This window comes from Pistacia vera, unplaced genomic scaffold (assembly GCF_008641045.1).
Source record: "Pistacia vera cultivar Batoury unplaced genomic scaffold, PisVer_v2 Contig188, whole genome shotgun sequence".
Lineage (NCBI taxonomy): Eukaryota > Viridiplantae > Streptophyta > Magnoliopsida > Sapindales > Anacardiaceae > Pistacia > Pistacia vera.
The window spans coordinates 1,000,777-1,017,382 of NW_022195981.1; the positions used below are offsets into that span (position 1 = coordinate 1,000,777).

Consider the following 16,606-nt stretch of genomic DNA (forward strand, 5'->3'; position numbering starts at 1 on the left):
AAAAGAAAACTTATTGGTTTCTATCTACTAATTATTATATCTGCCTGTCCAATTACGAACTGCTACATTAGGATTGTGAGAAAAAAATTTGTAAAATAGAGTTGTAAGCCAATATTTATTGTTAGAAATTTTACTCATGATATTTAATTTTTATATAATAAGACATAAGTTTTCGAATGATACAAATACAACACACATTAGAGAAGGAAAGTAGCATGTCCAATTGATGTGTTCTATTTTCTAAGCTTGGAAAATTTTATAAAAATAAAACTCTAAAATGGTTATTATAATTCAATGCAACCGCAAAAGCACTCGAAACTTCAAGATTGGATCATGTCATGATTCTCCTTAAAACACTTGCAATTTGTCCAAATTTAAGGTTCAATTAAACTATTCAAAAGTTTAATCAATGAGTCTAAAACCTCTCTTTATATACTGAAAGCATGGTAATGGTAAGTTTAGTACAAGTTCCAGTTCAAGGGATTTGGATATAACAGTGTTCAAAACGAAATCCCGCTTATAATACCCACCATCCATCTTAAAACCTCTGCACACAACCAGGGTTGAATTACATACCCAAGGAACTGAAACACTGAATGCCAAACCAGAACCTACTTTTCCATCACGTGAACTTCCGTTTTCCAATAGAACATCCTTGTATACATGGGAAACACTGGTTACATATTTTCCCATCGGTGGAAGCTGTTGACCAAAATATGAATTTGTTTCAGCAGACTCGAGAAAATCAGAATCGGAATGAAGGTTCACCACAACAGTGCCATGTTCAGGATGCAGTTGATTCCTGAGGGTGTTGATAAAAGGGGAATCTGGATCCCGAAGTTTATGAGGGAAGATGTCGTCACCATCATAAGCATCAATGAAGACTAAATCATACACATTGTTGTTTTGAAGGATAAACTTCTCAGCATCTGATTCATAGAGGTAAATTCTCTCATGGATGCCTTTCCACAGTACTTCATCATTGATATCTGGTTTCGACATGACTCGCTCACCTAATGGGGTCATAACTGAGAAATATGGAAAGCCCATTGCTTGAACTGAAGCAGAGATAACAATTGGGTCAATTTCGACTATGTGGACATCAGCACCTGAAAGAAGCATATAAGTTTGAGTCAGGTAAATGATGAGATGTTCAAAAACAGATTCGCAAGCCAGCAAAAGCATGCTCCAGATCCTTCCAGGAAGTTCAAAATGATAGAAGCATACAGCAACTATATGAGACATCTGCCTGACATAAGTTCTACATTATCATCAACTTCACACAAAGAATGAGACTGCTGCCCCAAGACAGCCAAAAGTGCAATAGATATATTTAAACTGTTATTTCAAATAAATAAAGACAATATGTCGGCTCATACACCATATATGTGGTCAGCTATTATGTACGATTTATTCTCATGGTATATAAGGAACTAATTCTTTCATCATCATTATTTTTCATTTGGGCATTAATCCATTGATAGGTTTGTCAGCTGGATATACACACAGCCATGATTCCCAATCAGTGATTCCCAATCAGTGCACCAGGAAACTGTTATAACTTGGATATCAGAGATAGCCAGATGACAAAAAGACATTCCTATACAAGATTTCCCCTTCTATTATATAAAATAGAATTTTCTTTTCCACTGACAAATTACTTAAAAGAAAATGTAAAAGTAAATGTTTAATTCTCTTACAAAGTAATATAAATTAATAACAACAAAAAGAAAGGTAGGGTTAAATGCAATATTAACACACTAGATTAATATGAATATGATACTAAAAGTACATTAGATATAAACATAGACATGTAGCTGGCATATCACATGTTTGATAATTCTCAGAAAGCAATTTTTTTTGTAACTTCATACTTTTATTTCATGATTTTTGCCATATTCATTACTTCTTCAGTAAAAGCACAAGCAGAAAAGGCAAGTGAATTTTCCCCACCTTGAATTTTACTCGCCAAGAATAGTGGTAAGCTCCCCCCTCCATGTCCAATGCATAATATATTCATTGTTTTCTTCCCATGCACAGCACTCATAAGATCATAGTTACACGATGCAATAGTAGCCAGCCCAGTTGACACCATACTCTTTAGGTCTGCACACAGACATTAAAACCATCAAAAGATTGCTGCAATCAAAATTGACAATCACACCAAAACGTTATCTACAGAGGCATGGATTAAAACAAGAAGCTTCAATTCCATTTTAGAAGCCACCAAGAAGTCATTATGATACCAATATGTTGCACTGTTAAAATGAGAACAATGAAATTAGCAAAAAAGTGTACACAAATATAAGGTATCACATCCATCATAGCAGAAAAACACAACATGAAAACTAGTCTCCAACAAATATGCTCATAAAAACTCAGAAAATGAGATATTGCATCCATCTTGTTATAACATCCAACATAAAATTCTATTACCCAATAAATATCCTCCTCTGATTTAGAATTTACCATGTGCAAAAGATCTTATGATCTAGAATTTACCGTGTGCAAAAGATCTTATGACACGTTCTGTGTTTTTCATTTCTTTCTATTAACGACCAAAAATAAGACTAATATATACTAAGACAGAAGGCTCTGAGAGAATCCTAGTCCATCAAGTACAATACTTGAGGATTTTAGCCACTTAACAGCATTGTCTAGTGAAACTAAAACAACAAATCTGACATAAAAAGTAAACTATAAAATGGGATTTACATGGAACAGCCAAGCAATGTGGTTGTTGCATTAAAAACACAGAGCCCGGCTCGGATTCTCTGTAGGCCGCCGTGATTTTAGCGGTGCTCTGGCGCGTATCCTCATTAAATCGAAGGGTGCGCCACTGGTATCCAAGCACTCTAAACCGTTCGTAATTTCCATAAATCTCTGTATATCTTTGCTCTAGCCATCTCTCCATTTCTGGCCACTTGTCTTTACTCTAAATTAATTACAAGGAGAAAACAAGATAATGAGTGAATGATCATAACTCATAAGTAAGCCACTTATGTACATGATTGAGCAAGAGAGGAACTGACCGGTCTAGAAGAAGGGTAAGAGAGAACAGATACTATGCCGTTTCCTTTATCAGAAGTTGAACGGAGAACAGTGTAGCCGTCGGATTCAGTTCCCCACCACTCCGATGAGTAAATCCCGTCGCCCTCGTCGTCCCATGACGGCGCACGGCCGTGTAAAGCGCCGATATCCCTCTACAGTTCCGCGCAGCTCTGTACCACATCACAACGATCTCTAATCGCGAAATTCAACAAAAAGCTTAAACCCAACGGGTTGTCTTTTATTTTTTTCAAATTAACGGACCTTAACCCAGGACGAGGTTAATAGGGATACTCAGTGACATCATATATTATTTGATTGGTTGTCTATAGAAGATGAGAAAATTTACTGCCCGGTCCCCCCAAGTCTGCATTTAAAAATGGCCTTGATACTGTTCATAAATATTTTTAATTTAGAGAAATGACGTGGCATAGTTAGGATTAATTAAACACGTAAAATGGTTAAAATGAAAAGATTAAAACATATGTGGGCCGAATCAGAAATAATGAAAGTTTTCAAAATTTGAAATTTCGCAAACAACCCCACACTCTATTCACGTCGCTTAATCGAAATTCATCAGTTGAAAACGCGATTTCTTGAACGAAAGGGAGACGCATTTTTTTCCGATCCACACCAATTGATTTGCACCCTAAATCAATTTCTTGAACCCTAAACCGAATACAGTCGCGATTTTCGCGATATAGTCGCGATTTTCGATCGATTTGTTGAACCCTAAGAACGATTTCTTCAACTATAAACGGAATCTGCGATTTCCGGCGAACCCCATATTTCCAATCCAACTACAATTTTCACACCAAATTCAATCCAAAACCATGGCTGACACTCACAATGACGACGACAACCCAACGCCACTTCGAATCCTAGTTCCGGTGGCTCACATTTCAATGGCTGCTCCGGTCGATCATCTGACCATTGAGGTGGTCCACACGTAGAGAGACCCGGCGGCACAAGAAGAGAGTGAAGAACCAGCACAGGGGTCTGAAGACGGAGTCAGGCGAGACTTCAGGCCAGAAGGAGGATTCCGGAGAGAATGCAGGCCAGGAGGTGGATTCCGAGATAATTCAGGGCAGGAGGAGTCGCCGGAGGATCCAGGCGACGAAAAGGCCGGCGAGATAGGGTACGTAGTTTGGGATGTTGCATTGTAATTTCGCTTAAGCGATCATTAGTATCGCTTAAGCATTATTCGGTTTTACTCGTGATCGCAGCATGATCGCTTAAGAGATCATGAGTGTTTACTCTTGGTGGCTTAAGCGATCTTAGGTCTGGGCAGAATCACGATTAAGAGATTCTCAGTTAACTTTTGATCGCTTAAGCGATTTAAAATCGCTTAAGCGATCTTGCATGAGACAGTAAAGATCTCTTAAGCGATCCATGATCGCTTAAGAGACTACAGTGGTTTTGGTTTATTTTGTTTGATGACATTTTATTTATATCGATTGTGCAGATTGTGGCGACCGTGCTGTAGGAGTACGAGTTGGAGCCTATAAGTGAGAAGGTACCCTACTTCCCTGCAAGGGTGACGGTGAGGTCGGCTGGAGGTTTTTGACAGAAATAGGCCATTTTAGCTAGAATGAGGCATGGTGAAAGAGTTTTTGGTGACACTTGTTTCGGTCAGTTTTTAAGAATTGGAAAAAAGTGGAAAAAGTCATTTTGGGGGCAGGAGTGCATTACATTTTGATGCACTCAGTAAAAAGCAAGAAAAAAATGAAATGTGGTTCGTGTGGAGGGAAAGCCACTACGGTTTGGTATGATGGAGTATGCGTTGGTGACGGGCTTAGGATGCGGGAAAGTGCCAACTAAGGCGAGGCAGACCAGTAAGGAAGAGTGCGGGAGCCCTAAACTTTTGTAAAAGGTTTTGAAAGGGGCAAAGTCTATTACAGGAAGTTTTAGAGAAGAGGCTATCTACAGTTCGGTTTATGTGATGCAGAGAAGATAAAGTGTGCTTGATATTGTTTTTGCATTCTATCTTATTGGCTGGTGACTCAACAAAAGCTATTGAGAAAGATTGGTTGCTGTTTGTAAGCGACTTGGAGTTCTTTAATTCTTATCCGTGGGGACGGATATCATTTGAGCGAACCATCAAGAGCCTGAAAAACCAGACATGGCGTTAAAGCATGCCGAATGGCGGGAAGGCTAAACCAAGCACGTATAATTTGTTTGGCTTCCCATGGGCAATGCAGGTAAATATTAATAGCTCTATGTTATATTTTTTATAATATGTGTGTTTGATAATGACATGGACTGTTTTTTTACAATGTAGCTTGGATGTACGGGCCATCCCTGTCTTCGCCAAGGCGGGGGAGGAGCAAGAATGTGAATGTGCAACAGCGATTTTCCTAGATGTTCGGTGGCATGTCGAAGCTGTAACCATTGGGATTATGGCCAATTAGAGATTGAATTCAAGCAGCGGGGTAAGATTGAAGGATTAAGCTTTTGAATATGCATTTTGCTTTTTATTTTGCTTCAATCTGATTGATTTTTTTTTCTTATTGCAGGGAGTCGTCCGTCCCTTTTTGACCCCTATTGGGATGAACGGAAGAGGACTATGTCACATCTTTCAAAGCAATGGAGGATGAAAGGGATGAACAGATAGACCGCCTGATGCGGGACCTAAAAGGGGTCACGCATGTGATGGCAGTTGCAGGCCATTGCTTACAATGTCGTTGATGCTGAGGATAATGAAGCTCGGGGGGCCGAGATGAGGAGGAGAAAGGGAGGAAGAGGTTCGTAGCCTCAGCAAACCGGTACAACAAGTACCGCTTTGCCGAGACATCGGCGTAGGGAGAATGAGTTTGTTGACCTCATCAACGGCCTGTTTGAGAGTTTTACAACAGCCTTTTATGCAAAGCTTGAGAAGATGGAAGAAACAATGAAGGTGGAGAAGAAAGTGGATAAGGTGGGAGGAAAGTAGTAAGTGGAGGGCAAGTTGGTACAATGGAGGAGGAATGTGGTGGAGAATAAAGGCGGTTGAAGTGCAAACTGGCTTGAAAAGAGAGACCCGAAAGAGCAAGTTTGTGAAATCGCCTTACATGGTATTGACACAGGTAAAGAAGAAGAAAATGAAAAACAAATGGAGGAACAACCAGAAAGGGAGGTTGAGGAGGTTGGTGGTGGAAGTGGGGCGGTTATAATGGAGGAGGGGAGTTGGAGCGAAGGAAGCGGGGATGTAAAATTGGAGAGGGGAGGAAGTGGGGAGGGAAATGGACTCAAATGTCGATTTGTATAGGCCAATAGAGGAAAGGAAAAAACTCTTTTATGCCTTTACAATGGATCGGGAATTGATGGCCATATAAATGTAAGACAGGGGATTATCCCCGGGAATGGTTTCAGAAGTTTGTCGATGGGGACGTGGCTTGAGGACTCGGTGAGTTATGTTCACTTAATTTTCCTTTTATTTTTCCTGTGTTTTCCATACTTATCTTGTTGTTTTTATGTGATGTAGCACATCGATAGATATTGGCGCTGATGAGGCTACGACAGACTAGTGATGGTGATCTGTTGTATCCTGACTGTGCTATCACCGATGTGGCGTTTGGGCAAACGCTTGTTTCGGCATATCGGTCTTTAATTAAAAATGCCGTTGCTAGTGGTGTAGCAAAAGGACCGAAGCGAAAACGATTGGCTGCACCAGAGTCGGATTGCATCCCTGATGATTTCCGTTGTTGATGATAGGATTATGCAGTACGTAGGGGGGATCGGCCCAAATATGGCCACGGTTGGGCCTTTGTTAAAAGAGTGTACTGCATCATCCTCGTCAAACAAATGCACTGGATAGCAGTCGCTGCGCATCTAGAGAGGGGTGTCTGAGATCCTTGACTGCAACCCACCATTTGTCGAGACAAGCAGTTGGAGGTCGAGTTGGAGCCACTGTCCAGGTTGTTCCCTCGGCTGTTGCTTGAAAGCGGGATGTTTGGGCAGTTGGGTGATCAGGTACTAACCGGAAAGTGGCGAATTCAGCGGTCTACCTGCCCAATAAATGAGTCAAGGTAAATTTTGTTTAAAAACTAACTTACATAACAATTGTTCTAAAGTTTATTATAATGGTAATGTCTTCTTCCTATGTAGCGCTGGAGTGGGCATATGCCCTGAAATTTATTCAGTTCGACATGACCAACAGCCCGATGGACAGCTTGAATGACGAAACAATGATAGAATGTCGGGAGCGCTGGGCTGTCGACTGCTTCCATGGGCAGATGGATCCGTTTTGAGTGACCAGAACCCAATCAAAGGGTATGAAAGTTGGACCTGAATTGTTAGTTTATGTGATGTTGATGCTCATACTTGGGTTTTTTGAGTTGAGTTTATGTGATACCTGTTATAATTATCATAAGGTTGTATATACATGTTCATTTTCAATGGTGTTTTGATGTGTACTTCAGAACTGCTTATTTAATTTGTTCTCATTGGCTTGGCTATTTTCTAATTCATGCCTTTCTCATATTATGGTGTTTTACACTGCAGGTCACTAGATGGAATGGTCATCTCCACAGAAAGTCAACCGGGCACCATAGTAGCCCCCTTGTAGATATCATCTTGAATTTGTTGTAGATATCATTGTAAAGAATTGGATCTGATATTTGGGATATATTTTTGTTTGTCCATATAAGATAATTCATCAGCAGTTTCAATTTACTATGTATGGTTGTAGATATCATATGTCTTTTAGTAATAGATAATTCATCAGCAGTTTCAATTTGTTGTAGATATCATATGTCTTTTAGTAATAATCGCTTAAGCGACACAGAGGTCGCTTAAGCGATCATTCGTATTTTAGTAATATCGCTTAAGCGATAGAGAGGTCGCTTAAGCGATCATTGTCTGGGCAGATGTCATTCTGCCTCGGAAAAATCGCTTAAGCGATCATAATCGCTTAAGCGATCATGAGTCTTTTAGTATAATCGCTTAAGCGATACAGGTGGTCGCTTAAGCGATCATTGTCTGGGCAGATGTCATTCTGCCTCGGAAAAGATCGCTTGCGATCATAAATCGCTTAAGCGATCATGATTCTTTTAGTAATAATCGCTTAAGCGATACGGTGGTCGCTTAAGCGATCATAGTCTGGGCAGATGTCATTCTGCCTCGAAAGGATCGCTTAAGCGATCATAAATCGCTTAGCGATCATGCTGTCTTTTAGTAATAATCGCTTAACGATATAGGTGGTCGCTTAAGCGATCATAGCCTGGGCAGATGTCATTCTTCCTCGGAAAAGATCGCTTAAGCGATCATAATCGCTTAAGCGATCATTCGTATTTTAGTAATATCGCTTAAGCGATACAGTGGTCGCTTAAGCGATCATAGTCTGGGCAATGTCATTCTGCCTCGGAAGGATCGCTTAAGCTCATAATAGCTTAAGCGATCATGCGTCTTTTAGTAATAATCGCTTAAGCGATATAGGTGGTCGCTTAAGCGATCATAGCCTGGGCAATGTCATTCTGCCTCGAAAAAGATCGCTTAAGCGATCATAAATCCTTAAGCGATCATGCGTCTTTATAATAATCGCTTAAGCGATCATGCTTCTTTAGTAATAATCGCTTAAGCGATATAGGTGGTCGCTTAAGCGATCATAGCCTGGGCAATGTCATCTGCCTCGGAAAAGATCGCTTAAGGGTTTACGATTCGTTCAGAGCACTTGTTCCGTTATTACATTTATATCAAACATATAGTTCCTTTACACGTCAGAAAGATCCTTAAGGGTTTACGATTCGTTCAGAGCACTTGTTCCGTTATTACATTTATATCAAACATATAGTTCCTTTACACGTCAGAAAGATCGCTTAAGGGTTTACGATTCGTTCAGAGCACTTTTTCCGTTATTACATTTATATCAAACATATAGTTCCTTTACATGTCAGAAAGATCGCTAAGGTTTACATTCGTTCAGAGCACTTGTTCCGTATTACATTTATATCAAACATATAGTTCCTTTACACGTCGAAAGATCGCTTAACGGTTTACGATTCGTTCAGAGCACTTGTTCCGTTATTACATTTATATCAAACATTAGTTCCTTTACACGTCAAAAAGATCGCTTAAAGGTTTACGATTCGTTAGCACTTGTTCCGTTATTACATTTATATCAAACATATAGTTCCTTTACACGTCAAAAAGATCGCTTAAGGTTTACGATTCGTTCAGAGCACTTGTTCCGTTATTACATTTATATCAACATATAGTTCCTTTCCACGTCAAAAGATCGCTTAAAGGTTTACGATTCGTTCAGAGCACTTGTTCCGTTATTACATTTATATCAAACATATAGTTCCTTTACACGTCAAAAAGATCGCTTAAGGGTTTACGATTCGTTCAGAGCACTTGTTCCGTTATTACATTTATATCAAACATATAGTTCCTTTACACCAAAGTCGCTTAAGGTTTACGATTCGTTGAGCACTTGTTCTGTTATTACATTTATATCAAACATATTCCTTTACACTTCAAAAAAGATCGCTTAAAGGTTTACGATTCGTTCAGAGCACTTGTTCCGTTATACATTTATATCAAACATATAATTATTTAGGAAATATCAGTATATTTTTTAATTAATTTTCGACCCATTAAGTGAATTAATTTCATTAATACCAAGAAAGGTTCAAAAATTAACAAAAACACCCCCACCCACCCAACTTCCCAGTTCTGGCTACCGCCGACAGCAACGAACGATCGGAAATGGCCGTAATGGCCAGTTGTGACCTTTTCCGCCATATCCACCGTCGATGTGGCCGAAAGGCCACATCTTCCCGTCATGGACTTTCAATGAAATGTCCGACTTTGACGGTCAACGCGCCAACATTTGGCCGTCGTTGACCGACACGACGGCCATAATTTGGCTGTCACAGACGGCAACCTCTGGATTTTCTGTTCCTCTACACGGCCAGTTCTGGCGGATCGGGGCCCTTTTCCGGCCACATCCGTGGTCGATCTGGCCGGAAAGGCCATATAGAGCCCTACCGGCCAGATCCGACCACTGTGCATCGAAACGCCCTTCCCCGGTCAATTCCCTCCGGTGGCCGGGGTAGTGGGGTTGTATCTGTTAATTTTAAAACCATTTGCAGAAGAATCGGTTAAGCATACAATGATCGCTTATCGATCATGTGATGGCAGAAGCAGATCTGCCCAGGTCATGTCGCTTAAGCGAATATTGCCTTTTTCCCCTGGTCGATTAAGCGATCGGGGATCTCTTAAGCGATCATGCACCTGGGCAGAATCAATCAGTCCAGGTGAAGGATCGCTTAAGCGATCCTTTATCGCTTAGCGTCCATCTGCGAAAACACTTTGTCGCTTAAGCGATACACTTAGTCGCTTAGCGATGGTGGGCATATATACATTTGCATCTTTTCTCCTGATTTTGACAAACTAAAATTACCAACACGTATTAATTCCATACTTTTTCCTCAATTTGACACCTAATTCCAAACTAAATCACCACAAATATTTAGACCATGTATAAGAATACACAATATAAAGGATATTTTATTAAAGGTAACAATAAAATTTAAAACATCAAAATTTCATCCTTCTTCGAATCGACCCTAATTACTTCTGGCAACTGCTTCTCTGTGACCAGGTTGCTTGCAAATTGAGCACTTATTCATCTTCGGGGAACCTCAAAGCTGATGGAATACGCTTAACCCTTTTTCTCCCCTTTGCGGCTTCTTCAATGGCGCTGGAGGATAATGTGCCCCCTGGCGCACTACCCACTGCTCTTCTGGAGGCACCGGTATATCGTTTCTGATATGCTAGCATGTAGTGATCTGTCATATAGAAAGGGGAGCAAAGTTCCATGTAAATTCTTGAACCAAAATCCGGCTTCCGTTGGTGTTTCAGTGCTGCTAGTGCATAGGACAAGGTAAATGTTGAATGTCAAGCACTTTACAGCTGCAAGTTTTTGTAACAGTTAACTAGGGCATCCGGACCATAGCCGCGCACAGTAAACTCTTGAGCATTAAGAGGATAGGCAAACAGTCTCATTTGACAGTTCCATATGTTCTCGCATATTTTTCAGCTGACGGAACAAGGGTTGTAGTAAAATTATCTGCTCCATACGACGCTCATGGAACCACCCCGACATGTCCTTTGGATTGCATCAAAATGCAACTATTGGAAACTCTCTTTCTATTAACAACTTCGAATTTATGGACTCAGCTATGTTCGTGGTCATGACATCAAACCTTCTTCCAGGAAAGTAGCTCTACTCCATCTCTCGAAACCACCATCATGCTCAAGATACTTAGCAACTCTAACATCCTTGATTCGGATTTGCTGGAGTGTTCCTCAAACTCATCAACCCGGTAAGCTTTTGCTGCCATGTAGTATGTCTGAAGGAGCCAGCACACTTAAACTTTTGTTTTATGTTCTCACCAAGGTGCCTCATACAATCCGTGATGTGCTTGACGGTAAATAGTGCGCATCCCCTTCTTTATAGAGTTGTGCCTATCGGATATATGCACAACTCGTCACTGTCAGGCACTATCGTACTAACTGCTGAAAAAACCAAGTCCACGACTCGTCATTCTCAGAGTCAACCACACACCATGCAACAGGATATGTGTGATTCTCGCTGTCCTGTGCAGTGGCCACCAACAATGTACCTCCATACTTTCCCTTTAGAAAGCAACCATCAACAGCCAACACCTTTCTCATGTTTACAAAACCCCTTATAGCAGCACCATAACAACAAAAAAATATTTAAACATCATATTCCTGTCCCACTTCAAAGCCGTCTTGCTACCTTGGTTTGTCACCTCAAGCATATAACGTACCTTCTAATACTGCGTACCCGTGCTCCGGCGTGCCCCTCACAAAATCTTGTGCATTTTGTCTACCTTTCCGCATTTCCATAACTAACAACACATCCCAACTCTGTGCGCACAAGTCTCTGAATGTCTTTAGGAGATGGACCTTTCCCTTCGACGAACCGACTTTTGCAAATTGTCCAATAACTCAGCGACGCTTGTCGTGCTCACCTGAAATATGTCCCAAACCACATGTGTGCTCACGGTATAGTGTGCTAAGAATAAACTTTTCCGACTCCGCCAACCTTCTACAATAAACCCGCCACTTGCAGTTTCGGTCACGACATGCAACCGTCACAGCCAATGAATTTGACTTTTTGGTGATGAACTCAAAATTACCTTTCACAGCAACAAGTTTTAGCTTCCTCACCACTTCCTCTTTGTTGTCAAATAAATACCCTATGCGCAAGTCCGATCCATCCTTAAAGACATGAGCTGATCCACTACTACCTCCAATTGCCCCCTTTGAACTTGCATAAACGACCATAGTGTTCTCTTCCTCACAATCTACACCTTTTGCATAATCTGTATTTAAAGGAATCTCTACATCTGGGAACTCTACGGGTCCTCCTCCTCAACATTTTGATTCTGCCCCCCATTACCAACCTCTTCTATAGTGTCTTCCTCACCACCCATTGACCGTCTACTCTTGATTTTTCAGCTAACAAATCAATGGCCTCGTAGTTCAAATTACAACCAGGCAAATCTCCGCCTACATCCTCGTTATCCCCTTCCTTGGAACCAACTTCCAACGGTTTTTCTACATAAAACCCTAAAAATCCCTCGAACCACTATCGGCCATATCAATCATAAATAGTTCACACTTTCATCCGACTTTAATACAGCAGGAGGTACCTTATAATTTCCAGGAGCTCTGCTTAAAACATACCTCCCACACTATATCACTACGCGAGCAACTCAAATTACCTCTTCTAATTATTTCATCAATCAACTCATCAAAACTAACCTCTGTGCTCACAGCAATTGGTGTAACTTCTTTGCTCTTCCCAATCCACTTCCACCTACTTTCTTCCTCCACCCACTCACCAAAATATTCAACACCCAAAACATTTTTTCCCATGTATAAAATACCAACTACCTGTAATGCAAGAAAAACAATATTCTTAAATGCTGTACTAAGTTTCAAATAGTTTAAAAAGAATCTGCACATTCGCATATTTGGTCTGATGTATCGCTTGAACATCATGGTTATTTATACTGGATCGCTTAAGCGATACACCTGATCGCTTAAGCGTTAAGTATAAATAACCTTGATCGCTTAAGCGACTTATGCCATTTACTGATCGCGTAAGCGATCTGCTCCCATACACAGACTTTAACCAGATCGCTTAAGCGATCTTATGCCACATACCTGATCGCTTAAGCGATCTATCTGCTGCATTACCAAACCTGCCGATCGCTTAAGCGATACACCGAATCGCTTAAGCGATCCATCGTGCCCAGAACACATTTTCAGTCATCTCCACCACAATCGATCCATCAATACCCAGAAAATAAATACCCAGAACTAATTTTCACACAAATTTCACTCCTTTCAACCTACATTACATCAAACCCAACCCACAACCTAAACAACTAAATCAAAATCATAACCCAAACCCCATCCATTATTAAATCTTTGTAAATCTAAATATAAAATGAAAAAGGAGATACACATACTTAGGCAAATGTCAGGAGGAGGAGAGGGGGATCTTTGCCGGAGAAGATGTTAATGGTGGAGAAGAGAAGTGTTAATGCGGTAGATGGGAAGAAGAAGATTTAGGGAATGAGAGAGAGATGTACAGAAGGAGGAAGAAGAAGAAGATGCAGAGGAAGAAGAATGTTACGACGCCAAGAAGAAGAGAAGAAGATGCAGGTAGAGATCGTTAATGGCGAGGAAGAAGAGGGTTTTTGGGTTTATTTGCAACAATTTCGGATTTGTGGAAATATAGATAATTTTGAAAAGATTACATAATCCTAATTAAGCACTAATTACCCTTAATCATAATATGGCTATTTAGTTAACATTTCAAAACTTGATAGCCTTTTAATTAAATGTAAACTTCAAATGTCTTTTTAATAACTTCCCCCATAGAAGATTTAGGTATTCTCTTAAAAAGTTACTGCTAATACTAATGAAGAAATCTCATTGCGTTGGGTGCGTTTGATTCATTATTTCTACCTATATTTTCAATCTTATTCCCAAAATATTATTTAGTACATTATTTGAGAAATATTAGGGTTTCGTTTGGTTCAAAATTTGGGGGTTTTGGAAAAAGTTTTTTGAAAAAAGTTAAAAAAAAGTTGAATTGGGCGGGTATTACGATGTAAAATTTATAAATTAATAAAATGCCCCTTATGTTTGTTTTTTTACAAAATACCCCCTATAATAAAACATTAAAAGTTAACAAAAATACCTCTAACCCACCCTCAAACACCCCCAGCCGACCACCACCACCGGAGGTGGCCGGAGTCGCCTTATGGGCTCATGACCGGTTGGATCTTGCTGGTCATGCGCCGATATGGCCTTTTCCGGCCAGATCCACGGTGGATTTGGCCGGAAAAGGCCAGATCTGGCCGTATTTGCTCTCAACGACGGCCAACAAACGGTCGTCGTTGATGGTCAACGACAACCGTTTGTTGGCTGTCGTGACCGAGTGTTACGGCCAAAGATCTAGCATTTTCCGGCCAGATCCACGGTGAATCTGGCCGGAAAAGGCTAGATCGGCGCACTACCAGCCAGATTCAGCCGGTAGTGCACCATCCTACCAGATTCCAGCCATTTTCCGGTGGTGGTGGCCGAAATCTGGTAAATGTGGATTGTTGGGGTGTTTTTGTAATTTTAAAAAAAATATTTAGGGGTATTTAATTAAATTAACAAATTTAGAGGGTTTAAAAAAAATTAAATAATATTGAAAATAGTATTCCCAAAAAAGAGAGTTTTTGGGTATTTTACTGTTTAACTTTTTTGGGAATACTAAGAGTAGTATTCCCAATCTTGAACCAAACGAAGCCTAGTATTTTTTAATTATTTTTAGACCCCTTAAGTTTATTAATTTCATTAAATACTCCAGAAAAAAAGTTTAAAAATTAACAAAAACACTCCCACCCACCTATACTTGCCAGATTCCGACAATTACCATCGGTGGTAGCCAAAATCTGTCACAACGGTAAATTAACGACTGGAATTGGCAGTTAATTCATCGATCTGGCCGTCGTTCTTGGCTATCGTTGACCGACAACGACGGCCAGATCTAGCCTTTTTCGTGGATCTGGCCGGAAAAGGCCATAACGACACCCTACCTGCCAGATCCGACCGATTTGTGTCGTAATGCCATTTTTCGGCCAGATTCCGGCAGTGGATTTGGCAATGTGGTGGGTGGGGGTGTTTTTGTCATTTTATAAAAATTTTATACATTGGGGTGTTTAGTTAAATTAGTAAACTTAGGGGTTTTTTTTTGTAAATTTTTAAATTTTACCTCATAATACTCTCCTATTCAACTACCCAATATTATTCCCAAAATCCTATCCAAAATAATAAAACAAACGGACCCAAAAATTTTCTTAGGTATTTTAAGATTACTTTGATAATTTTATTTTTGTTATAATTTTACCCTTTATTAATAAAATTTTAAGACAATAATGTCCTTTTTTTAAAATCAATTTACAAAAATACTAATGAACTATATTATCTTTATATAGAAAACTTTTAGGATATAAATACCCTTGGAATTTAAAAAATTTACGCAAGGGTGGTGGTTGGATTTGGCCACCACCGCTGGCAGCGACGGAATGGCGCACGACCGATCGGATTTGGTTAGCCATGCGCCGTTTAGGCCGTAAACAGTTAGATCTGGCCATTTCACGGACAAAGATGTGGCTCTAAAAAAGCTAGATCTGTGGTCATTTCACGGCTAAATCTCCACTGCCGTCGCCCCTTGCAATGGTGGTAGGCCGCCGATAGTGGCTTGGGATGGGTGTTTTGTTAAGTTTTAAACTTTTTTGGTTGCTATGGTGTTTTAACTAAATCTGAAATGTTGGTGGTTAAAAAAAGTTATTCAAAAAATAATATTATATTAATATTTAAAAATGAGGGCAATTTAATAAATTATATAATGTTGTGTGTGACTTTTCCGCCAAGCTCGGGCCAACGCAAGGATATAGCTCGACCCGGAATGAGCTAGGTAACAATGATTAATTGACCTAGTATAAGCTCGTCGAGCCGAAGCTTGACCTAGCATAAGCTAGTCGCAGACAGTTCAAGGAATCATTCAATCAACCATTAGATTATTTCAGATCCCAGATATTACAGGAATGACTAGATCAACCACGATCATTGCGCAATCACAGCGCTCAATCGTGAGAATATCGGAATTGCGATTCAGATCAATTGTAATCCCTTTAATCTGGCTCTTTTCTTTATACAAATCTTGTATATAAACCCCCTCAAACGAAGATGAAGGGGTTACGAATTTCACATAGGAACTATATTGTAAGCTCTCACAATAAATACAAAAAACAGTGGACGTAGACTGTAGAGTTGACCTCGCCAAACCACTTTAAAACTCTCATTGTCTTTGCTTTGTTGCATTTTTTTTTACATATATTGCTGATTATTCTTAATAACGCACATATCAGTTTCGATCCCGGCAAGGTCGATCGGATCTTGCTGGTTGGTGCAGATTTCTGTATCAACACTTTGGCGCTAGAGGAGGGCCTCCGCCAATATCTCGAAGATTCCGGCA

The 16,606-nt window shown here is 40.1% G+C and overlaps 1 protein-coding gene across 1 annotated transcript; it reads right to left on the reverse strand.

The window, feature by feature from the left end:
* Window positions 1–402: 402 nt before the first annotated feature.
* LOC116126991 lies at window positions 403–9,813 on the reverse strand. Its single transcript, XM_031412656.1, has 5 exons — window positions 9,649–9,813; window positions 3,033–3,203; window positions 2,716–2,935; window positions 1,954–2,106; window positions 403–1,109 (listed from the first exon to the last, which is right to left on the reverse strand). Exons 1-5 carry the CDS (start codon window positions 9,811–9,813, stop codon window positions 403–405), a joined length of 1,416 nt encoding a protein of 471 aa, XP_031268516.1.
* Window positions 9,814–16,606: the final 6,793 nt, after the last annotated feature.

Coding starts and splice junctions, on each gene's coding strand:
- LOC116126991 (XM_031412656.1), bottom strand. CDS start 9,813: ATGACGGGAAGATGTGGCCTTTCGGCCACATCGACGGTGGATATGGCG. Junction 2,936..3,032: donor CTTACCCTTCTTCTAGACCG/GTCAGTTCCTCT, acceptor TAATTAATTTAG/AGTAAAGACAAGTGGCCAGA. Junction 2,107..2,715: donor ACATTGCTTGGCTGTTCCAT/GTAAATCCCATT, acceptor GTCTGTGTGCAG/ACCTAAAGAGTATGGTGTCA.